Below are 19,979 nucleotides of genomic sequence, written 5' to 3'. Positions count from 1 at the left end.
GCTTTGTTGTGCAATTATCAAATCCGACTTCAGTCTCCTGGCCTACTCTTGAAAGAGAATTGTCCAATCCTGGGTGGTTACACAATTTCATTGATTACTGCTGAACATTTAAGAGTTAAGACATGACATCCAACTTTGGTTTCATATATTTTAAATAGGAAATCGTATAGGGATGGTATCCAACTGCATCAAGATAATTGTTTGATGGCTTGTCACTTACCAGTCTAAGTCCTCTGTTTTGCCTCAGAATCAGTGAAAGTGTAGAAAATGTGTTAGATTGTTTGAATTTTAGCCACTAGAGGGATACACATACGCTTTCCAAACTCCGTAAACCCCGTCCCATCACAATGTGCCATGGAAAAATGGAATTGCAGTGAGTACCTGTGACTTCCCACTTCGGCTGAAAAAAAAACACAGCCCGGAACATTCGAAACATCAGTTGCTCACTCTTAAAAAGACTTTCAGAGTAATTGCTCTTAAAGCAGACGCCCAGTGCTGGCTCTCTCTCTCCATGTGTCTCTCTGTTTCAGGCAAATCAATGAGGATCGTAATGCTTATTACTTCTGCAGCTCTCTCTCGCTTTACAAGATGATGTTGTGCATTTCAACTTTTGAAAATCAAAAAGTAAGTCAAGGAATTTTTCTTTAATAAAATAATGACAGGTCGGTTTATTTTCACTCATTTGGAATTTTAATATGTGGCATTTTGTATACTGTTTTGCAGGTGGGATAAGAAAACAACAAAACGGTGTGACAAGCGTTTGGCGGACAATTGTGGGTTTCTGCGAGTAACTCATACAATCCAAGGAGTGATGGGGGGCACCATCAACCTCATCCCCCTCTCTGATTGAGAACTTATTAGTGATCCCTTTGGTTTAATGAGACCTATTGAAAAGACACCGTGGAACATATGCATGAATCAAATATTCCTGTGTTCATTGAATCTCTCCAGAAGAGTCTTACTTTTACATGGGCAAGGAAAGGGGGTCGTGGCTTAACATTATAAAGGGTGACATTACAGTATGCTTCATGGGTTTATTTAGACTGAATCTACGGTTTGACAAGCGGCTGTAAAGAAAAAAACAAAACAAAGCGAAACTCGGGAAGAGCATTGTGGACCTAAGAATTTTAGCCTATATTTATCAAATTTATTTCTATTCGTTGCTCTTTTTAAAAGTGGTACCACCTCTTCTCCTGAAAATGAAACTTTGGACTTTTCCCTGGCTGCTTTGCCTGGTGATACTCATCTTATGTTTTGGATCAGAGTGCGGGACTGTCCGGAGAAAGGGGAGATCCAAAAGAGACTTGGTGCGTATCAGGGAGGCGAGAGCCACCTTTCCAGGGGCTTGTGCCACACGCCTGCCCCGGGGCAAACGCTCATTGCCCGGCTTGGAACGACGTGTACCTCGCCAGCGCCGGCGCTCCTCCCAGGCGGAGGAGAACTCTCCAGGTCGGGGGAAAGCTGTTTATTTTACCGGCAGGGGTGACCAACTTCGGCTTAAACCGGGCGTGGAGATACCGAGAGGGAATTTTACGCTGGAGATGTGGATCAAACCAGAAGGAGGTCAACGATCTCCTACGGTGATTGCAGGTAGCCTACACAACTGTCACAGATCACAAATGAATGAAGGAATGGTTTTATTAGTCTTATGCGACCTAAAACTCAACAGCATATTTAGTTTAGTGTGAAGTTTAATGTGAAACTTGTATATTGTATTAAAACGCACATATGAAGCAATACAGTAGGCTATGTTAGAAAAAAACAAATTAAAATCATAACTCACCTTTAGCTTTGTAGGCTGTTATTATATAATTGTTTAGATCAAACCATGCACGGTTGTCACAGTAAAACAACATGCACTCATAAGTGAGTTGAGAGTGAGTTAATTTCAGAACTGATCCGCGCCAATGATGTAATGCCTTGAAAATAGCAGTATCAGAGATTTTATTCTAGGTTATTCATACAGTATGTGTATAAAATCCATTCATTACAACGAGGACCTCTGTAGTAATATAACATGTAAACGAAAATCGTATCTGAGTGATCATACCCAAGTATATGCATGCATAAGCATATACTTGGGTATGATAATTCAGATACGATTTTCGTTCACAGGTGAAATTACTACAGAGTTCCTCATTGTAATGACTAGATTTTATACACATACTGTATGAATAACCTGGTATATTTTTTGAAAATGTCCTTCTATGAACTTTCATGCGTAAAATGACTCAAATATTGGGTATAACAATTGTAGATAAACTAGCCTATTTTAAGGTTGTTCGATATTGCCATTTATACTGCATCACTTGATTGACAGGTGATGTCATCGTGCGTAGAAATTGTGTTATTTATGAGGCGTCTGGCTATTTTAAACTATGATGTAATGCTAGAAACGTTGAATTCGTGGGCACGTCACAGCAGGCAAAGGGGGAGAGTGAGAAATATGTTTTATTCTGAAGTGACTAGAGAGCACTGTGCGTGCCGCAAATCCAAAATGCTTCCCAATCGACACTTCTGGATTGGCTGTGGAGGTTACGAGACCGGAATAGAGCCGCGGAGTGGCGCGCTATGAGCGTCCGAGATCCCTCAAACCCAGCCGCAGACATAGGCTATGCGCGTAACATTAGGTGACTCTAAATTTGACACAATTAACATTAGGTGACGCTAACATCGACAAAATTAAAACCCCCTAATCGATTGGGGGGTCTTGGTAGTACAGGCTATATATTTTAATATGTGGTTTAAGCGTTGTAAAGTGATAGGAGGGAGAACGTAGCCTACTTCATCCACGCACAACGCACCTTGTGAATGTTATGTGAGTCGTCTCGGATATCCGAGACCTTGCGCAACGTAAACTAGGCAACGGCACACGGTAGCCTACATTGTCGGAAAGAACCCGTCTGTAGAGACTATTGTGTGAGCGAGCACAGAACATTATTGAGAAGACACCGAGCTGGCAAAACTATTTCATGTTATTCTGAAATCCACAATGCCAAATCTTTGACGGCATTTCTTTCAAATGTAGGTCTATGTACTGTTTCTATATTTCAGTGTCTGTGCCACTGCTTCTGATGTAGATCGGTATGAGATTCGATCCCATGGGCTGCCAACAGGGAGCGTAGCAAACAACTGACTGCTTGTGTGCAGATGCGTACTATTGTAGTTTACCCCTTGTGAGGCACTTACCCTTGAGAAGGGAGGGTTTCACGCACACAGACACACACACTTCTGCTAAGGCAATCTTGATTAATGTGTTGTTTAGCATAGTATGTTTATTATGATAGACCTGTTATTGTACTTAGTGAAGGCCTCTCATGGACTGAGACACACATACTGTATATTCTGGTCTACTGTACCATCCCTGTTTATGCGTGTACGTGTGTTGTGTATTTGTGTCTGGATGTGTGGCTTTTCCCTAACTTGGTCCTTGGGACCACAAGGGATGCACATTTCGATGTTTGCCCCAGCACTACACAGCCGATTCAAAGCTTGATGACTAGTTGATTATTTGAATCAGCTGTGTAGTGTAAGGGTAAACAAAACGTGCACCCCTTGCCTCCCAGAGGACCAAGTTTGGGAAACACTGGTCTAGCCACTGGACACACTGGTTGAGTCAATGTTGTTTCCACATCATTTCAATTAAATGACGTTGAACCAAGTTGGAAGAGAAGTTGATTTGAAGGCTGTGCCCAGTGGGTAGGAGTAGAGCTGGGACAATAAACCACAAATTATTAACACCGACCACTTATTGTGAACATTTAGCTGATATTGTTCATTACGATAAATAACCTATACTGGAGACATGTACAGTTTGAAATGAAATGTTAGCTAGTATGGGTGATTGTTGATGGGACAATTGATAGCTACAATATTTAAAGTCGTAGTAGCAGTAGTTTTAAGGGTAATATGTTTTTAAAAAAAAATACATTATGAACTTAGCGTTCAATTTGTCATTATAGTGATAATTCAGTCAATTTATCGGGATATAGATTTTTGCCCATATTGTCCTGGTCTATTAGCTACGCTCTTAGCTACACGCTTTGGCTATCCCCCTAGGAGAACCTTTTTTGGCTCAAAGTAGAACTCTTTTGTGTTCCACGTAGAACTACATGGATCTCAAAGGGTTCTACCTGGAATCAAAAGGGTTCTACGTGGAACTATAAAGGATTCTCCTATGGGGACAGCCAAAGAACCCTTTCAGGTTCTAGAGAACACCATGTTTTCTCAGAGTGTAGGTTTGGTCTGGGGTTGGGGGCAGCCTAAGCCAGACCCTTATTCAATTCTCTCTAAGCATTTCAACTCGTTGGGGAATCTGTTGAGAGCTTTGTGATTCAGATGAATGTCTTAGCCCGACGGAGTAATGTTATATCACTTATATTCAAATCAAATCACATTTTATTTGTAATATGCCGAATACAACAGGTGTAGACTTTACTGTGAAATGCTTACTTAAGAGCCCTTTCACAACGATGCATATTAACCTCATGCCTGTCTTAGCCTATCCTATCCTATGCATGTCATTTTATTGTTTGTTTTCATAACATTAGTTATTAGATTAGTGTGTTTGGGAAAAGACCCTTGTAATAATAAAAAATACAAATAAAATCCCAATCGACAAACATTATAATGCCTAATCTTTTAAATCCAACAATCCCAGGCCTAAAGCAGTCCCATCCTGTAGTTTTGACCCAGGCTTGTTTTCTACAGCTGTTTCACCCTAGTTGTTTTTACCCTGGTTTTTATCACTGTCACTGCTTTTTGATTGAGTGTGTCAACTCACCCTTTGATAAGTGAGGGGAGACGAGTAGTACAGTAGTGTGGTATATACTTAGTGTTTACCATACAACACACACAGGGAGACCTCTGAGTGTGACCAAAGTGACTGGCGGAGGACCAGAGATAACTCCTGTAAAAATGTGTCTGTGGTTCCTTTCTGGTCTGTATTGACTCTACAGCCCAAAACCAGGGCTAGTAGAATACTTCATGAAGTCCTAGTCCAAACCACTTTCACAGCCAGCCAGGTGTTCCAGGGCTCAGGAACCAACATATATATGTACATATGTTGCATTGCTGACATATGTAGGGTCCACGATGTATGTATGTTGCATTGCTGACATGTGTACAGTATGAAATGTACTCAGTAATATCTGTTTGTTTGTGGTAGCTAGTATGTAACATTTGCTGGGCACTTGCCAGGATTACTCACTGCCTATTGACATGAGGACTTGTGCCCGCTGTCTGCTTACTGGTATCAATCAGTAAGAACAGCTGGGGATTTTAAACTGACCTGTATGACACACACACACACTTTGTCACTTGTAATGCAGATGTGGCCAATGATTCCAGCAGAACAACAAGATTCAGGACCATGAACAGCGCTGACAAAATGAGCATGCGCAAACAGGAAGTAGAAAGGACCACCCAAAAATAAGGGGAAAAAAGGAAGCCAGGGTAGATTCCATGGTAGCAGTAATGGAATAGCTCAGTCTTGCGATTTCATTTGATTTGATTTGCGCACTCGTTCAAACACGAGCAAACCCTATACCAACACCAGTCACTGAGCAGCCTTTAATTTTAGAAACAAGGACGATGGTTTTTGCTTTAGCGTAGACACTTTGAGCTAACCCTCCAGTCCAAAAAATGTGAGGAGCCCCTGTAACTTCCCTTCTCCATATTGTGACATGTTGACATGTGGTTACAATTGGTGTCCCGCTTTTGAAAGATACATAAAGATGGTCTTTAAAGAGGAAGGGGACACTCAAACTGTAATTTAACTTGACTGAATGCTGCCATGTGCTTTACATCCTCATGGCAGTTCATGTCACGCATGTTCCCTGTCCTAATGTGAGATGACTTTTACATCTGACCTTTTGCCATTTTACCAGGTCATGAATGCCTGTCCCGCATCAGAGAAAGGAAAATGCAAGACAGTGGATCAGAGTTTCTCTTCCATGACCAGCTGTAGACAATAAATGCCTGTGTTGGCAGATGCATCAGCAGTGATGCACTAGTGCTATGCAGGTTTTAGTTGTGAGATGATATATAACTAATAACCAATGACATATAACATCTAAGAAGACATATAACATCTAAGATGACATATACCATCTAAGAAGGCATATAACATCTAAGAAGACATATAACATCGAAGATGACATATACCATCTAAGACATATAACATCTAAGAAGACATATAACATCTAAGATGACAAAACACCTCCAAGAAGACATATAACATCTAAGAAGACGTATAACATTAAGACACAACATGTAAAATCTAAGACATATAACATCTAAGAAGACATATAACATTAAGACATATAACATGTAAAATCTAAGACATATAACATCTAAGAAGACATATAACATCTGAGAAGACATAAAACATCTAAGAAGTCTTATAACGTCTAAGAAGACATAACATCTAAGATGTCATATAACATCTAAGACATATAACATCTAAGAAATATAACATCAATGACAGCATCTAAGAAGACATATAACATCTAAGAAGACATATAACATCTAAGACATATAACATCTACGACATATAACATCTCAGATGACATAACTACTTTGGTTAAATGTCAACATTTTAACATACTGTATTTCTAATGAGATAGCTGGGTATTGAACTTGAATAGCCAGATGTCTAGTTATATAATACATTGGAGGAAAGCCACCGGGCATACAGCAAAAGGCTTTATGTAGTCTCTTGATTTCAGACTTTAGGTAGATGAGCTTCGGTGCTTCTGTTGAGATAATCTAAGGCTGGAAAATTATAAATGTTATTTCACCCAAGATGTCTTTTACTGTATAGGTTTGCCACGAGATCATTTGCATATTACACAATTCTCTTTTGAATCATTAAACGTAATGAGAAGGTTTCAAGTTAATTACATTGTTGAAAAATGTCTCCAGTTAGTTATAGAGCAAAATGAAATTGACTTGTAATTGACTGTCATTTTAATATTTAATTGAAACCCCCACTGGAGCCTGGTGCTGTTAGGAATTGTGTTTAGAGTCTAAGGATCAATGTACATTCCCAACATGTCAAGTACACGGTGTGGCGGTCACTTGGGGCGGCAGGGTAGCTTAGTGGTTAGCGTGTTGGACTAGTAACCGAAAGGTTCCTGGATTGAATCCCTGAGCTGACGAGGTACAAATCTGTTGTTCTGCCCCTGAACAAGGCAGTTAACCCACTGTTCCTAGGCCATCATTGGAAATAAGAATTTGCTCTTAACTGACTTGCCTAGTTAAATAAAGGCAAAAAATAAAACTTCACTTTGTCTGAATGCAATGTCCCTTTCCCTGACTTTCAGAGCCAGAACAGTTCAAAAGCACACACAATGGGCAAGCCTCCATTGTTCCCTCTCTCCCTGCTTTTCTTCAGATTTCTCTGACATTTGTTTTCTTTTTTGTTGTTGTACCTGAGTGTGTTATCCTTGGGGAACGACAAATGGCAAGTGCAAGCAAGGTCGCCCTCTAAACTGACATGAATGGTTTTTAGCCTTAGCTTCAGTGTGTGTATGCAAATACCTGTGCGTGTGTGTGCATGTGTGTGTCCGTGCATGTGTGCATGTGTGTGCCCCATCTAAACACAGAGCAGGTTGGGTCTGGAAAAGTGTACTATGTTAGATTAATTGAGCATGGCAGAATTATGACAGCTGTTTACACTAGAAGCCCAACACGCATTTTAACATACCTTTTAGCCTTGAGTGCACTAGCTGACAGATGGAGGAGTTTTTCCTTCCACTGTAGTGGAAACACTGAGGACGTCACACTAAATACGGCTGACCTTGACATTGAACCCCACCAAGCTCTTTGAATGGCTTGGCCATTAGAATGTCCCCCTTTCAGACAATGATGACATCCTCCTACTTAATGTGCATCATGTTAAAGGGAGTGAAGACACTGATCGGATTTTAATCAGCATGATCATATTAATTCATTGAGGAACTGTGGGCTCCCGAGTGGCGCAGCGGTCTAAGGTACTGCATCTCTGTGCTTGAGGTGTCACCACAGACCCTATTTCGATTCCAGGCTGTGTCTTAACCGGCTGTGATTGGGAGGCCCATAGGGCGGCACACAATTGGCTCAGCTGCCCAGGTTAGGGCTGTCATTGTAAATAGGAAGTTGTTCTTAACTAACTTCCCAAGTTAAAATTTAAAAAAGTCCTATATAGACGGAGTAACAAAGATGGGTTGGGGATTGCATTGGATACACCTACCTGGTTCACATTGTATGAAGAAGTCCTGAAACCAGCTTGGGTCTCTTTATTGCATTATGTGGACTGGGAAGGAATGGTGATTGAACCTTTATTTAACTTGGCAAGTCATTTAAGAACAAATTCTTATTTACAATGACGGCCCACACCAGCCCTATGGGACTCCCAATCACAGCAGGATGGGATACAGCCTGGATTTGAACCAGGGACTGTAGTGATGCCTCTTACACTGGGATGTAGTGCCTTAGACCGCTGCACCACTCGGGAGCTGCTTTCCCTCGTGTTTGTACAAGTGACTAATGTATGCCCCTGGCAGTGGTGGTCCCCAAAATATTTTGTGAGCACATGGATTCCCTCATGCTTGAGGGGCTCTGCTAGGCATGTCAGTGTGCTCTGGTGTATGTGCATAGGCGTATACACATGAACTGTTCACACATGTATGCACTCACGAACACAACACACACTCAAACAAAAACGTACACACACACACACACACACACACACACACACACACACACACACACACACACACGCACGCACGCACACACACACACACACACACACACACACACACACACACACACACACACCACACACACACACACACACACACACACACACACACACACACACACACACACACACACACACACACACACACACACACACACACACACACACACACACACACACACACACACACTAAACATAAACATTTAGCATTCAGAGATCCCCTGGGAAGTGAAAACACATTACCACACTGAACTTGACATACTGTATGCTTTCCAAGTGCAACAGGAAAAAGGTGTTTTGGTGCCTCTAGCGTAACAAGGGTTTTGCATGAAACTACATCTTCTGGTTCCCCAAAATGTTAAAATGGCCTCATATTCATGAAATATTCATTGTAAGAGTCTATGGGTCTCCCCAAGCTAAATACTGCATGCACCTTAACTCAATTTCCAGGACATTTTTCTCATGCTATCTTCAAATGTATAATTTTAGTACATCTACGACATAATCTGTACCTTATTGTTAATGCCTACATCTGATGAATGAGGGAATGTGATTACGTGACACACTGATGCATTTGATGTTTTGTTGGATGAATTATAAGACAAACCTTACAGTAGAGTGTCTACATTTTACTGTTCATTTTACTGTTTCATTTCAAAATATGTCAAATGAACAGTAAATTGGATAAGGGTGACTCGAGGCAGACCTCCTAGGTTGATGATTTTCAGGAGACAAAGCAGTGAAGCCCCTGAGACTAAACTTTAAAAATGTTATTAACTGAGAAAACAAATGCTGGCTCCCAGTGCTGCTCAGTGTTGACTAACATCTGCTCTTTCTCTCTGTCCCAGAGGTGATCAGTGAACTATCCAACACTCTGGCTCTTTCTCCCTCTCTCTCTTTCTATCTGGATTGTGTTGTTCTCTTTTAATTGAAGTTGCACTATGTAACCTTTTGGGTGACCCGGCCAAATTCACATAGAAATGTGAGTTATAGATCTGCCATTCTACTTGAAAGCAAGTCTAAGAAGCGGTAGATCTGTTCTATGTGTGCTATTTCTATGCTTCCTGTTCTTTTGTTTTTGCCTCTTTTACTTTCGGTTTTGTACATCAGCTTCAAACAGCTGAAACAACCATTTCTTTTTTGGGGTTATGGAATATATATTTCACAGCTGTTTAGATGGTACAATTCTCTACACTATACAAGCTTATTTTGTAACATAACTGAAATTTGGCGAACTATTAGAGTTTTAGCAACCAGGAAATGGTGGAGCGATTTCTGCATAGTGCAACCTTAATTGAAGGTGTCTCTTAGGTAACGTACCAAAGAACATCTGAAAGTCAAAGCTTCATTCTCTCTTTTTTCTCTCTCTTTCTATCCTTCTATTCTCTGTCTCTCTCCCTCTTTCTTTCTTACCATGTCTCTCTATCTCATGTTAACTGACTCTCTCGCTCTCTGCTTTCTCCCAGGTCTGTATGATAAGTGTTTCTATGCCTCCAGCGACCGGGGCTGGCTGCTGGGCATCCGGGCGGTCAGTGAGCAGGGCAACTGCGACCCACGCTTCTTCTTCTCCTTAAAGACGGACCGTGCCCACAAAGTCACCTCCATCCACTCCAATGGCCAATACCTGCCCAACACCTGGGCCCACCTGGCAGTAACCTACGACGGCCTCTACATGAAACTCTACGTCAACGGCGCCCAGGTGGGTGTTAGCCGGGAACAGTCGGGCAACGTCTTCAGCTATCTAACCAAGAAGTGCAAGGTGCTGATGGTGGGCGGGAACGCTCTGAACCATAACTACCGTGGAGCTGTGGAGAGGGTAAGTCTGTGGAGGGAGGCCCGGGGACAGAGGCAGATAATCAGGGATATGCAGGGTCATGAGGATCCTCAAGATGCGCCTCAGCTGGTGATCCGGGAGACCTTTGAGCACCCTGCCAGAAAGTGGCTGACTGTGAAGGATGGCAGCTTCCCCCAGCAAGAGGAGGGTGGCAGCAGCAGGGTGGGACAGGCTGAAGGGGTAGGAGGAAGTGGAAGTGGAGGGTCTTTGGATACCACCCTGGAAACCCCAACCTGTGGTCAAACTATCTGCGATAACGTGGAAGTGGTGACCAATTACAACCGCACCTGGACCTTCCGGAAACCCAAGACGATACGATACCGTGTGGTCAACGTGTGGGACGATGCTGGGAGCAGGCCCACTGTCATGCCTCATCAGATCCAACTGCAACACCAGGACCTCAACAAGGCCTTCGCTGTCTACAACATCACTTGGGAGTTGAGCGTCCACAACGTCACCAACTCCTCCCTGCGCCACCGTCTGGTCCTGGCCAACTGTGACATTAGCAAAGTGGGCGACGAGGCATGTGACCCAGAGTGCAACCACACACTGACGGGCTTCGACGCAGGCGACTGTAAGAGGCACCGCAGCCGATGCCCCGAGTACAAGCAGGGCAACGGGGTGTGCGACCCCGAGTGTAACTGGGACAACTTCTTCTACGACAACGGAGACTGCTGTAACCCCAATGTGACGGATGTGACCAAGACCTGCTTCAACCGCTCCTCTCCACACAGGTCAGCTCTCTGTCTGTGCTTTTATCTCTGCTTCATGAGTCCTAAACAAAGATATAGCTTGGTGTTCAATTTTAAGAGTTTCTCACAGATCATGAATTGATGTCAATGAGGGATTTGCATAGGCATTTGAAACAGATGTTCAAGACAGCTGAGGGCCAAAATTAGCACCAAATTAGCGTTTCATATCAATTTGATATGCATCGTCCATTTAGGATTTGTCAGGGTCTAGTCAACAGTTTTGTGTCAGAAAATTGTTCAAGAAAAAGTCATTGTAAGTACAATCAAGTATTATATACACTGAGTGCACAAAACAATAGAAACACCTGCTCTTTCCATAACATAGACTAACCAGGTGAATCCAGGTGAAAGCTATGATTCCTAGACTAACCAGGTGAATCCAGGTGAAAGCTATGATTCCTAGACTAACCAGGTGAATCCAGGTGAAAGCTATGATTCCTAGACTAACCAGGTGAATCCAGGTGAAAGCTAGGATTCCTTTTTGATGTCACTTGTTAAATCTACTTAAATCAGTGTAGATGAAGGGGATTAGACAGGTTAAGGGAGGATTTTTAAGCCTTGAGACATGGATTGTGTATGTGTGCCATTCAGAGGGTGAATGGGCAAGACAAAAGATTGAAATGCTTTTAAACAGGGTATGGTAGTAGGTGCCATGCGCATCGGTTTAAGTGTGTCAAGAACTGCAAAGCTGCTGTGTTTTTCACACTCAACAGTTTTCCATGTGTATCAAGAATGTTCCACCACCAAAAGGACATACAGACAACTTGACACAACTGTGGAGAGCATTGGAGTCAACATGGGCCAGCATCCTTGTGGAACGCTAGACACCTTGTTGAGTCCCACAATGAATTGAGGCTGTTCTAAGGGCAAAAGGGGATGTTTTCCTAATGTTTTGTACACTCAGTATATGTTCCTGACATGGCATTCTGTGCATTCTACCCTCAAAAATGTTCTTACTCAATGCTGTGATCCACTGTCCATGATTGTGAGGTTTTGATACACAGTCAGTCAGTCCTACTGTCTCCTGGCTGGCCCTTTTTGAGCAGAGTGTAACTCTACCCCCGGCGGTGTGTGTGTCTGGCCCAGCTGGGTGTTCTCTGGGACTGTTAGTCCAATCTGGCTTTATCACAGGCTCAATCAGCGTCCCACACTTGGGGGGCCAAACCAACGATCTTTTCTCTTTTCATTTTTCAACCTCTTTTCTCTTCCTTGCTCTCTGTCTATACTCTGTAGCCCTAATTAAGCTAGATTGATTGGAGAGCTAGTGAGATTGGAAACAATGACACTCTAGACAGACCAGAAGGAGCAATTAGAGGTCAAGGAGAGCGGCCAGCATCACTCTGCTAGCGGCGGTAGGGACTCATTTCAGTGTAACACTACCTTCGAGAGACATTTTTGTGGGGGAAGTATATCTCCCTCGGCAGGGGAAAACGGGCGCCCGATACGTCTTTGCACCGGTATTGCTCTTCTCTTTAAGCCTCGGGAAGAATGTTATAGGACTGGGGTCTTCAACCTTTTCTTGCTCAGGAATCCCTCCTAGGCAGACCAGCAAAACTAGGGAACCCCATCATATTGCATGTTAGCAAGAAATACAGTACCAGTCAAAAGTTTGGACACACCTACTCATTCTTTATTTGGACTATTTTCTACATTGTAGAATCATAGTGAAGACATCAAAACTATGAAATAACACATATGGAATCATGTAGTAACCAAAAAAGTGTTAAACAAATCAAAATATATTTGAGATTTGAGATTTTTCCAAGAGCCGCCCTTTGCCTTTGCACACTCTTGGCATTCTCTCAACCAGCTTCACCTGGTATGCTTTTCCAACAGTCTTGAAGGAGTTCACACATATGCTGAGCACTTGTTGGCTGCTTTTCCTTCACTCTGTGGTCCAACTCATCCCAAACCATCTCAATTGGATTGAGGTAGGGTGATTGGAGGACCGGTCATCTGATGCAGCACCCCATCACTCTCCTTCTTGGTCAAATAGCCCTTACACAGCCTGGAGGTGTTGTCCTGTTGAAAACATATGATAGTCCCACTAAGCGCAAACCAGATGGGATGGTGTATCGCTGCAGAATGCTGTGGTAGCCATGTTGGTTAAATGTGCCTTGAATTCTAAATAAATCACTGACAGTGTCACCAGCAAAGCACCATCCCACCTCCTCCTCCATGCTTCCCGGTGGGAACCACACATGCAGAGATCATCCGTTCAGCTACTCTTGTGTCTCACAAAGTCACGCCGGTTGGAACCAAACATCTCAAATTTGGACTCATCAGACCAAAGGACAGATTTTCACCAGTCTAATGTCCATTGTTCATGTTTCTTGGCCCAAGCAAGTCTCTTCTTATTATTGGTGTCCTTTAGTAGTGGTTTCTTTGCAGCAATTCGACCATGAAGGCCGGATTCACGCCGTCTCTTCTGAACAATTGATCATAACGCTTGATGGTTTTTGCGACTGCACTTGAAGAAACGTTAAAAGTTCTTGACATTTTCCGGATTGACTTACCTTCATGTCTTAAAGTAATGATGGGCTGTTGTTTCTCTTTGCTTATTTGAGATGTTCTCGTCATATATGGACTTGGTCTTTTACCAAATAGGGCTATCTTCTGTTTACCACCCCTACCTTGTCACAACACAACTGATTGGCTCAAACTCATTAAGAAGGAAAGAAATTCCACAAATTAACTTTTAACATGGCTCCCCTGTTAATTGAAATGCATTACAGGTGACTACCTCATGAAGCTGGTTGGGAGAATGCCAAGCGTGTGCAAAGCTGTCATCAAGGCGAAGGGTGGCTACTTTGAAGAACCTCAAATATAAAATATATTGATATGATTCCACATGTGTTATTATTTCATAGATTTGATGTCTTCACTATTATTCTACAATATAGAAAATGGTAAAAATAAAGAAAACCTATTGAATTAGTTGGTGTGTTTAAACTTTTGACTGGTACTGTATTTTGTGCATGTCTTGTCTTATCATCAGGTGAATGATAATGGCAAGGAGAAGTAATGAACATTTTACAATAAATAGATCAGGTACATAGTTTTAAATGATTTTGTTCTCCCCACATTGTAATTGGAAGAGGAAGTGTTAACTCTTACAAAGACTATAAGCTGGAAAGGTAACTGAAATGTTGTTCTTTGAGAGCATGTGGTTATACAAAGGTTAGCCATGTGTTGGCAAAAATGAATGTCCTAGTCAAGAAAGCTTACCAGCAGCCAGCGCCACTTGCCACACTGGTAGCCTATTCGTGGGTGCTTTATCAAAGCCTATGCTAGATACTCCAGTGAGTGTCATTTATTCAATTTTAGTTGAGAAATGAAGTTGACATCATTAGAAAGAAGATATTCTCTTATTTTCTACTGTAGGTATGTCATTGAAAATGTGTTTATTCTGTTGTTGCTAGTGGTATTCATAAAAACATTGAAATAAAATACATGTTTTTTTCCACCAGTTTGTTAGGGTTACTGAGAGGAGATGCTGAGGCCTCCACTGCTCTAATACCTGCCAGTATGTGCAGGATTCCTACTCTGTGCCATGGAGGATGATTGAGCAGCAGTGAGAAAAACGGTTTCTGATTCTCTCTGGAACTGGTTTTCGTCATGGACCTTGAGGGGCTCCAGTAGTAAAGGGTTTTTCTTGGCGGCCGTGAAACTCGAACACTGAGGACAGAGACATTTTGCAGCGGTTGTAGAGGGTCCTTGTGGTCTTGAATTTCTAGCGGTGACTGGAGAAAAAAATAACCTACCAATGTCAGATGCTAGTAGATGTTTTTGGACAGCGTCATGCTAAAGAGAGGGGGGTGGAAAAAGGCCCCAAATAGGGCTATTGTGGGGAATATTTGTGTCTTTCTGATGTAGCCAGATTCAAGGCACTAGGCTGTTTTCTATCATGCTCATTGCAAAGGCCTGGAAGCACTGTCTCGCTGGCACTCTCTGTGTTTAACATGGCTGCTAAACAACTTTGTGTGAGGCGACATCAGAAAGAAGAAGCAGGTGGGTCTGCCATCTCTTCCCTCCCCTCCGTTTCAGTCATCATCACAAAGTCATTCATCAACAGTCAGCCAAGACGGCGTCTCATAGAAATCAGCTATTGGCACACACTTACAGTCCCTTCAATTCAAATCTCCCTGCAGACATATGAAAGATGGGCTCTTAAAAGGGGGGATAAGAGAGATTGAAAGAGAAATGAAGAAAGAGAGAGAATTCTGACGTTGAAAAAAGAGAAGCTCCCCGAGTGCTTCTTTATTTTGGTTTGATTATGGTATGTCTAGAGAACCTCATGGAGGGCCGCACTACAAACATTATTCGACATTCCTCCTTAATTGTGGAATTCTGGACGAACTACGCACTACATACGCAAGGGAACAATGGCTGTGAGGTCCTGCGTTTATTTTTGTAGCCCTCATGCCTGTTACCACTTAGTGTGTTTAGGAATCTGGCTATTAGGGGACAGTGGTAGGCCGCTCGGCTCAGCAGCTCTGCATTGCTAGCTGCTCTTCTCTGCAGTCCACAGACAGAGGCTCCTCTGGAAATACCACTGATAATACCTAACAATCCCCTCGCATAAAATGAAATATTTTACATTGTTTTCACAGGCCTTTGTTGTTATACTGTTTTACGGTTATGCTGATATTTGATGTTATTGTCAGGTGATTTTTCATGGGATGACATTCTTCCTTATGTCTGGTCTTGACTGTGCTTACCGGTATGTGAAAATCTGAGGTGAAACAACAGTAAGTACTTAGGAGTTGATTTGGAATTTACATGGGTGAGATAGTACAGAAATGTAATCTAGTGGCATTCACATGCAACACTGTCATGTGTAATTTGACCTGAGAACGCCAACACATTTACAAAACTGTCCCACCACCTTTGAAACCCCACTTTAAGGTTATGATTCGTTGGTACGGACACACCACCAACACTATTAAGAGTCTCCACTTAAGATAAACAGATACACTACAAGTACTGGAAACTTTATCATGTGTTTCCAGGTGCATATTCTCTATACTGTACTTTAATTCTAACTCTGGAAGTCCCAGTTGTCTAGCTTGGGTGTCCAACTTTTGAACACTAGTGTCAACACTTGGTCTTACGTAGGTTGTGTCCTCCTCAGAGCGGGAAAAAGCACAAAAGATTAAGGATGGAGAAAAAGAGCCTGTCAGTGTGGTAATAACGTCAGGGATGAATGAGGCCTTTAGGGTCTGCGGTGTTGACCAAGCCGATGACAGGAGAGCTGAGGGGCCCACCGATTTAAAAGTGTTCTTGGCCGTCAGGCCGCCATCACCATGCCAACTCACCGCAGCGTTTCACACTCAGCAGCCCCAGACGTATGTATACGAGGCAAATTTATGGGCTTATATGAATTATATATGGGTGTAAATGGATGAAGTCATAATCTTTCATTTAATATGTATCAGATATAAAAGCATTAACACTGCAGTTTGAGCTCTCTTTGCACCCTGGACTGCCCCAGAACAGATGCCCGCTGACATCTGAATTTAGTGTAGTTACATTTTCAATTTTTTTTCCGCCTCTTCTCTCTGAGGCTCTTCTCTCTCTCTCTCTCTCTCTCTCTCTCTCTCTCTCTCTCTCTCTCTCTCTCTCTCTCTCTCTCTCTCTCTCTCTCTCTCTCTCTCTCTCTTTCTCTCTTTCTAAGTGATCTACAGTAGATGTTCTTCCCAGGGCATGCATGAAATGTGGAGTCTTCAAATGAATGGAAAATTGTCTCTCCCCTGTGGCTCCCAAGGGGCAATGGACGTGGAATATGGGGCAAGGGGCGAAGGATAGAGTATGAAGGGTAAGAGATGAGGGGAGAGGAGCACTGAGGGGGGTGAAACTGACCCATCAGGCCCTAATTTGGGTTAAACCAGAGACATCCTTAGAGAAGAGCCTGGGAGCTGGGAAAGGGAGAGTGGGAAGGAGGGAGGGCGTTAGAGATGGGGAGAGCACAAAAGAGAGGAGGGAGAGACAGAGAAAGTGAGAGTGAGTGTTAGAAAGGGAGAGAGACAAAGTCGATTGCAGGACAGGCCCAAGACTGGAATATTCACTCCCAGAGGCCCAAGTGGCTAAAGTAGTGTCAGACACAGTAGCTGTGTGAGAGTAAAATCACTGAGGAGGCCAAGCCAGTAAAAAAAAGCCATATTACAACCTGTTGCATTGTTTTCTCTATAACACATTTGTTCATACGCCATCGTGATATACAATTAGAATGGACCGTGACAACAAAAAGACAACAGTCACAGTGGCGGAATACATTCAACTACACATATGTTTGTTTCGTCACATATCCGGAGAGCAACATCTGACCAGTGAAGTCCACAAAGCAGATATTGCATGTAGCAAACAGTTATGACCTGCAAGGTCAAGCAAGTTCATGTTTTAGACAGTTTACTAAACATCTACTGATTTAGAACCACAGAGTTACCACAGAATCAGCACAAAGACAACAGGAGCACTGGCTCCGCTATTCCAGCACCATTTCAACTTAAACATTAAAACATCAAATCAACAATGTTATATATGCTTTAATACACTGAAAATGAACTGAATTATACCAAAAACAATTTAGTCCAATGTTGCTAAATATCATGTGGCTGTCCATGGTACTGATTTCTGTGTGTGTGCACGCAATCAAAACAAATGTTTGACTCACCTTACTGTACTTGTAGACCAGTTGAACGCCAATCCTCCTCTCTTTGATGTTGGCAAAACAGACTATGGTTCTGTCATACAGTATGATTTGTTGTATGTTTTTCTGTAAATTACATTTTGCTTTGGATGTGATTTGATTGTGTGAATCCAAATCCAAACTGGCCTCCTGTGGGGGGAGTTTTGCTGCACCAGGACAACCCACAGTTGAGATCAGCTAGACGCTGATTGGCTAGATCTTTTTTTAAATTTTAAATGCAATCAAGGGAGTCCAAATTCTTGCTGGCATCAATCAATGAAATGCTACGGCGACAACGACATACTCTTTTGCTCCAGACAGCATCAGATACATGGGCTACACATACTAAGAGGCGCTGTTTCCCACGCTCTGATGATATCTCCGGTAAGATTCAGCCACTTGTGAATTTACATAAGATTCTGAAAATACAGAGAGACAAAAGATAAATTATTTTAGAATTCATATTTTTTTATTGGTCAAATATTTGGGCAAGCCTGGCTTCCTTTGGCATCCATGAATACAGGCCACTGGTCAGACAGGCACTGCTCTCTCCCCATTTTTCAACAGCCTCCCACAACATCAAGCAGTCAATTACTTTCATACAAAGCTGATCACATGTATATACACAGAAGAGTGCAAATCCTATGCACCCTGACAGACACATTTGCAGCCGGGCCTGTTTTTATGCAGTCATGCTAAAGCCTGCATCCGTCCATCCAGTCCACATCTGATGTGTGTTGTGTTGTTGTCACAGAGCCAATACATTAGACTTAATTGAACTCAGTTTAGATGGGTTCTGACCTACAATAGTACTGCTTTTATCTGTTGTTGATTTACTCATCTCGCCATTAAACCCCCCTGACCCTTTTTTCCCCTCATGCACGGCCAAAATGCCGGACAAATATTTTCCGAGGAAATAATGAAATTCCTGGAATTATTAGGAAGAAGGACCTTATATCATGTGCTCTCTGTAGGCCTGGCCCCTGTGCACGCCTCCGGTTTCCCACAGGCCGAGCAGGACTTTTCCACTATGCCGTTTCTTATTCCAAACACACCTGGCCCAGACCCCGTCCCAGGAACTAAACCTATACAGCATCCTTATCCTTCCTCACCTACTGGTCTGGACTTATTTCTCTGAAGGAGCGGAGGGAAATCAATCTAGAAGAGCCAGATCAATAGTAGCAGGGGTTTAACTCTAGCAACTAACAGCAATAACGACATGTCCCCTGTCTGCACCACTTGGCTCATCCTCTTTATTATTCTGTCTCAACACTTAACCAACCATGTCCTGACATGTCCCCTGTCTGCACCACTTGGCTCATTCTCTTTATTATTCTGTCCCAACACTTAACCAACCATGTCCTGACATGCCCCCTGTCTGCACCACTTGGCTCATCCTCTTTATTATTCTGTCCCAACACTTAACCAACCATGTCCTGACATGCCCCCTGTCTGCACCACTTGGCTCATCCTCTTTATTATTCTGTCCCAACACTTAACCAACCATGTCCTGACATGCCCCCTGTCTGCACCACTTGGCTCATCCTCTTTATTATTCTGTCCCAACACTTAACCAACCATGTCCTGACATGTCCCCTGTCTGCACCACTTGGCTCATCCTCTTTATTATTCTGTCCCAACACTTAACCAACCATGTCCTGTCTGCACCACTTGGCTCATCCTCTTTATTATTCTGTCCCAACACTTAACCAACCATGTCCTGACATGCCCCCTGTCTGCACCACTTGGCTCATCCTCTTTATTATTCTGCCCCAACACTTAACCAACCATGTCCTGACATGCCCCCTGTCTGCACCACTTGGCTCATCCTCTTTATTATTCTGTCCCAACACTTAACCAACCATGTCCTGACATGCCCCCTGTCTGCACCACTTGGCTCATCCTCTTTATTATTCTGTCCCAACACTTAACCAACCATGTCCTGACATGCCCCCTGTCTGC

The 19,979-nt window shown here is 42.8% G+C and overlaps 1 protein-coding gene across 2 annotated transcripts in view; it reads left to right on the top strand.

The window, feature by feature from the left end:
• The first annotated feature begins 233 nt into the window (after positions 1-233).
• Positions 234-19,979, top strand: part of LOC118387539 (pappalysin-1-like) — a 125,942-nt gene continuing 106,196 nt past the window's right edge. For both annotated transcript variants that reach the window (XM_052459845.1, XM_052459844.1), the window contains exons 1-3: positions 234-624; positions 724-1,590; positions 10,210-11,311. In XM_052459845.1, coding sequence (XP_052315805.1) covers positions 1,200-1,590; positions 10,210-11,311 — 1,493 coding nt within the window. In that variant the 5' untranslated portion in view covers positions 234-624; positions 724-1,199. The remainder of the gene's footprint in view (positions 625-723; positions 1,591-10,209; positions 11,312-19,979) is intronic.

This window comes from Oncorhynchus keta, chromosome 13 (assembly GCF_023373465.1).
Source record: "Oncorhynchus keta strain PuntledgeMale-10-30-2019 chromosome 13, Oket_V2, whole genome shotgun sequence".
Taxonomy (NCBI): Eukaryota; Metazoa; Chordata; class Actinopteri; order Salmoniformes; family Salmonidae; genus Oncorhynchus; species Oncorhynchus keta.
This window is presented reverse-complemented; position numbering and strand designations above follow the sequence as displayed.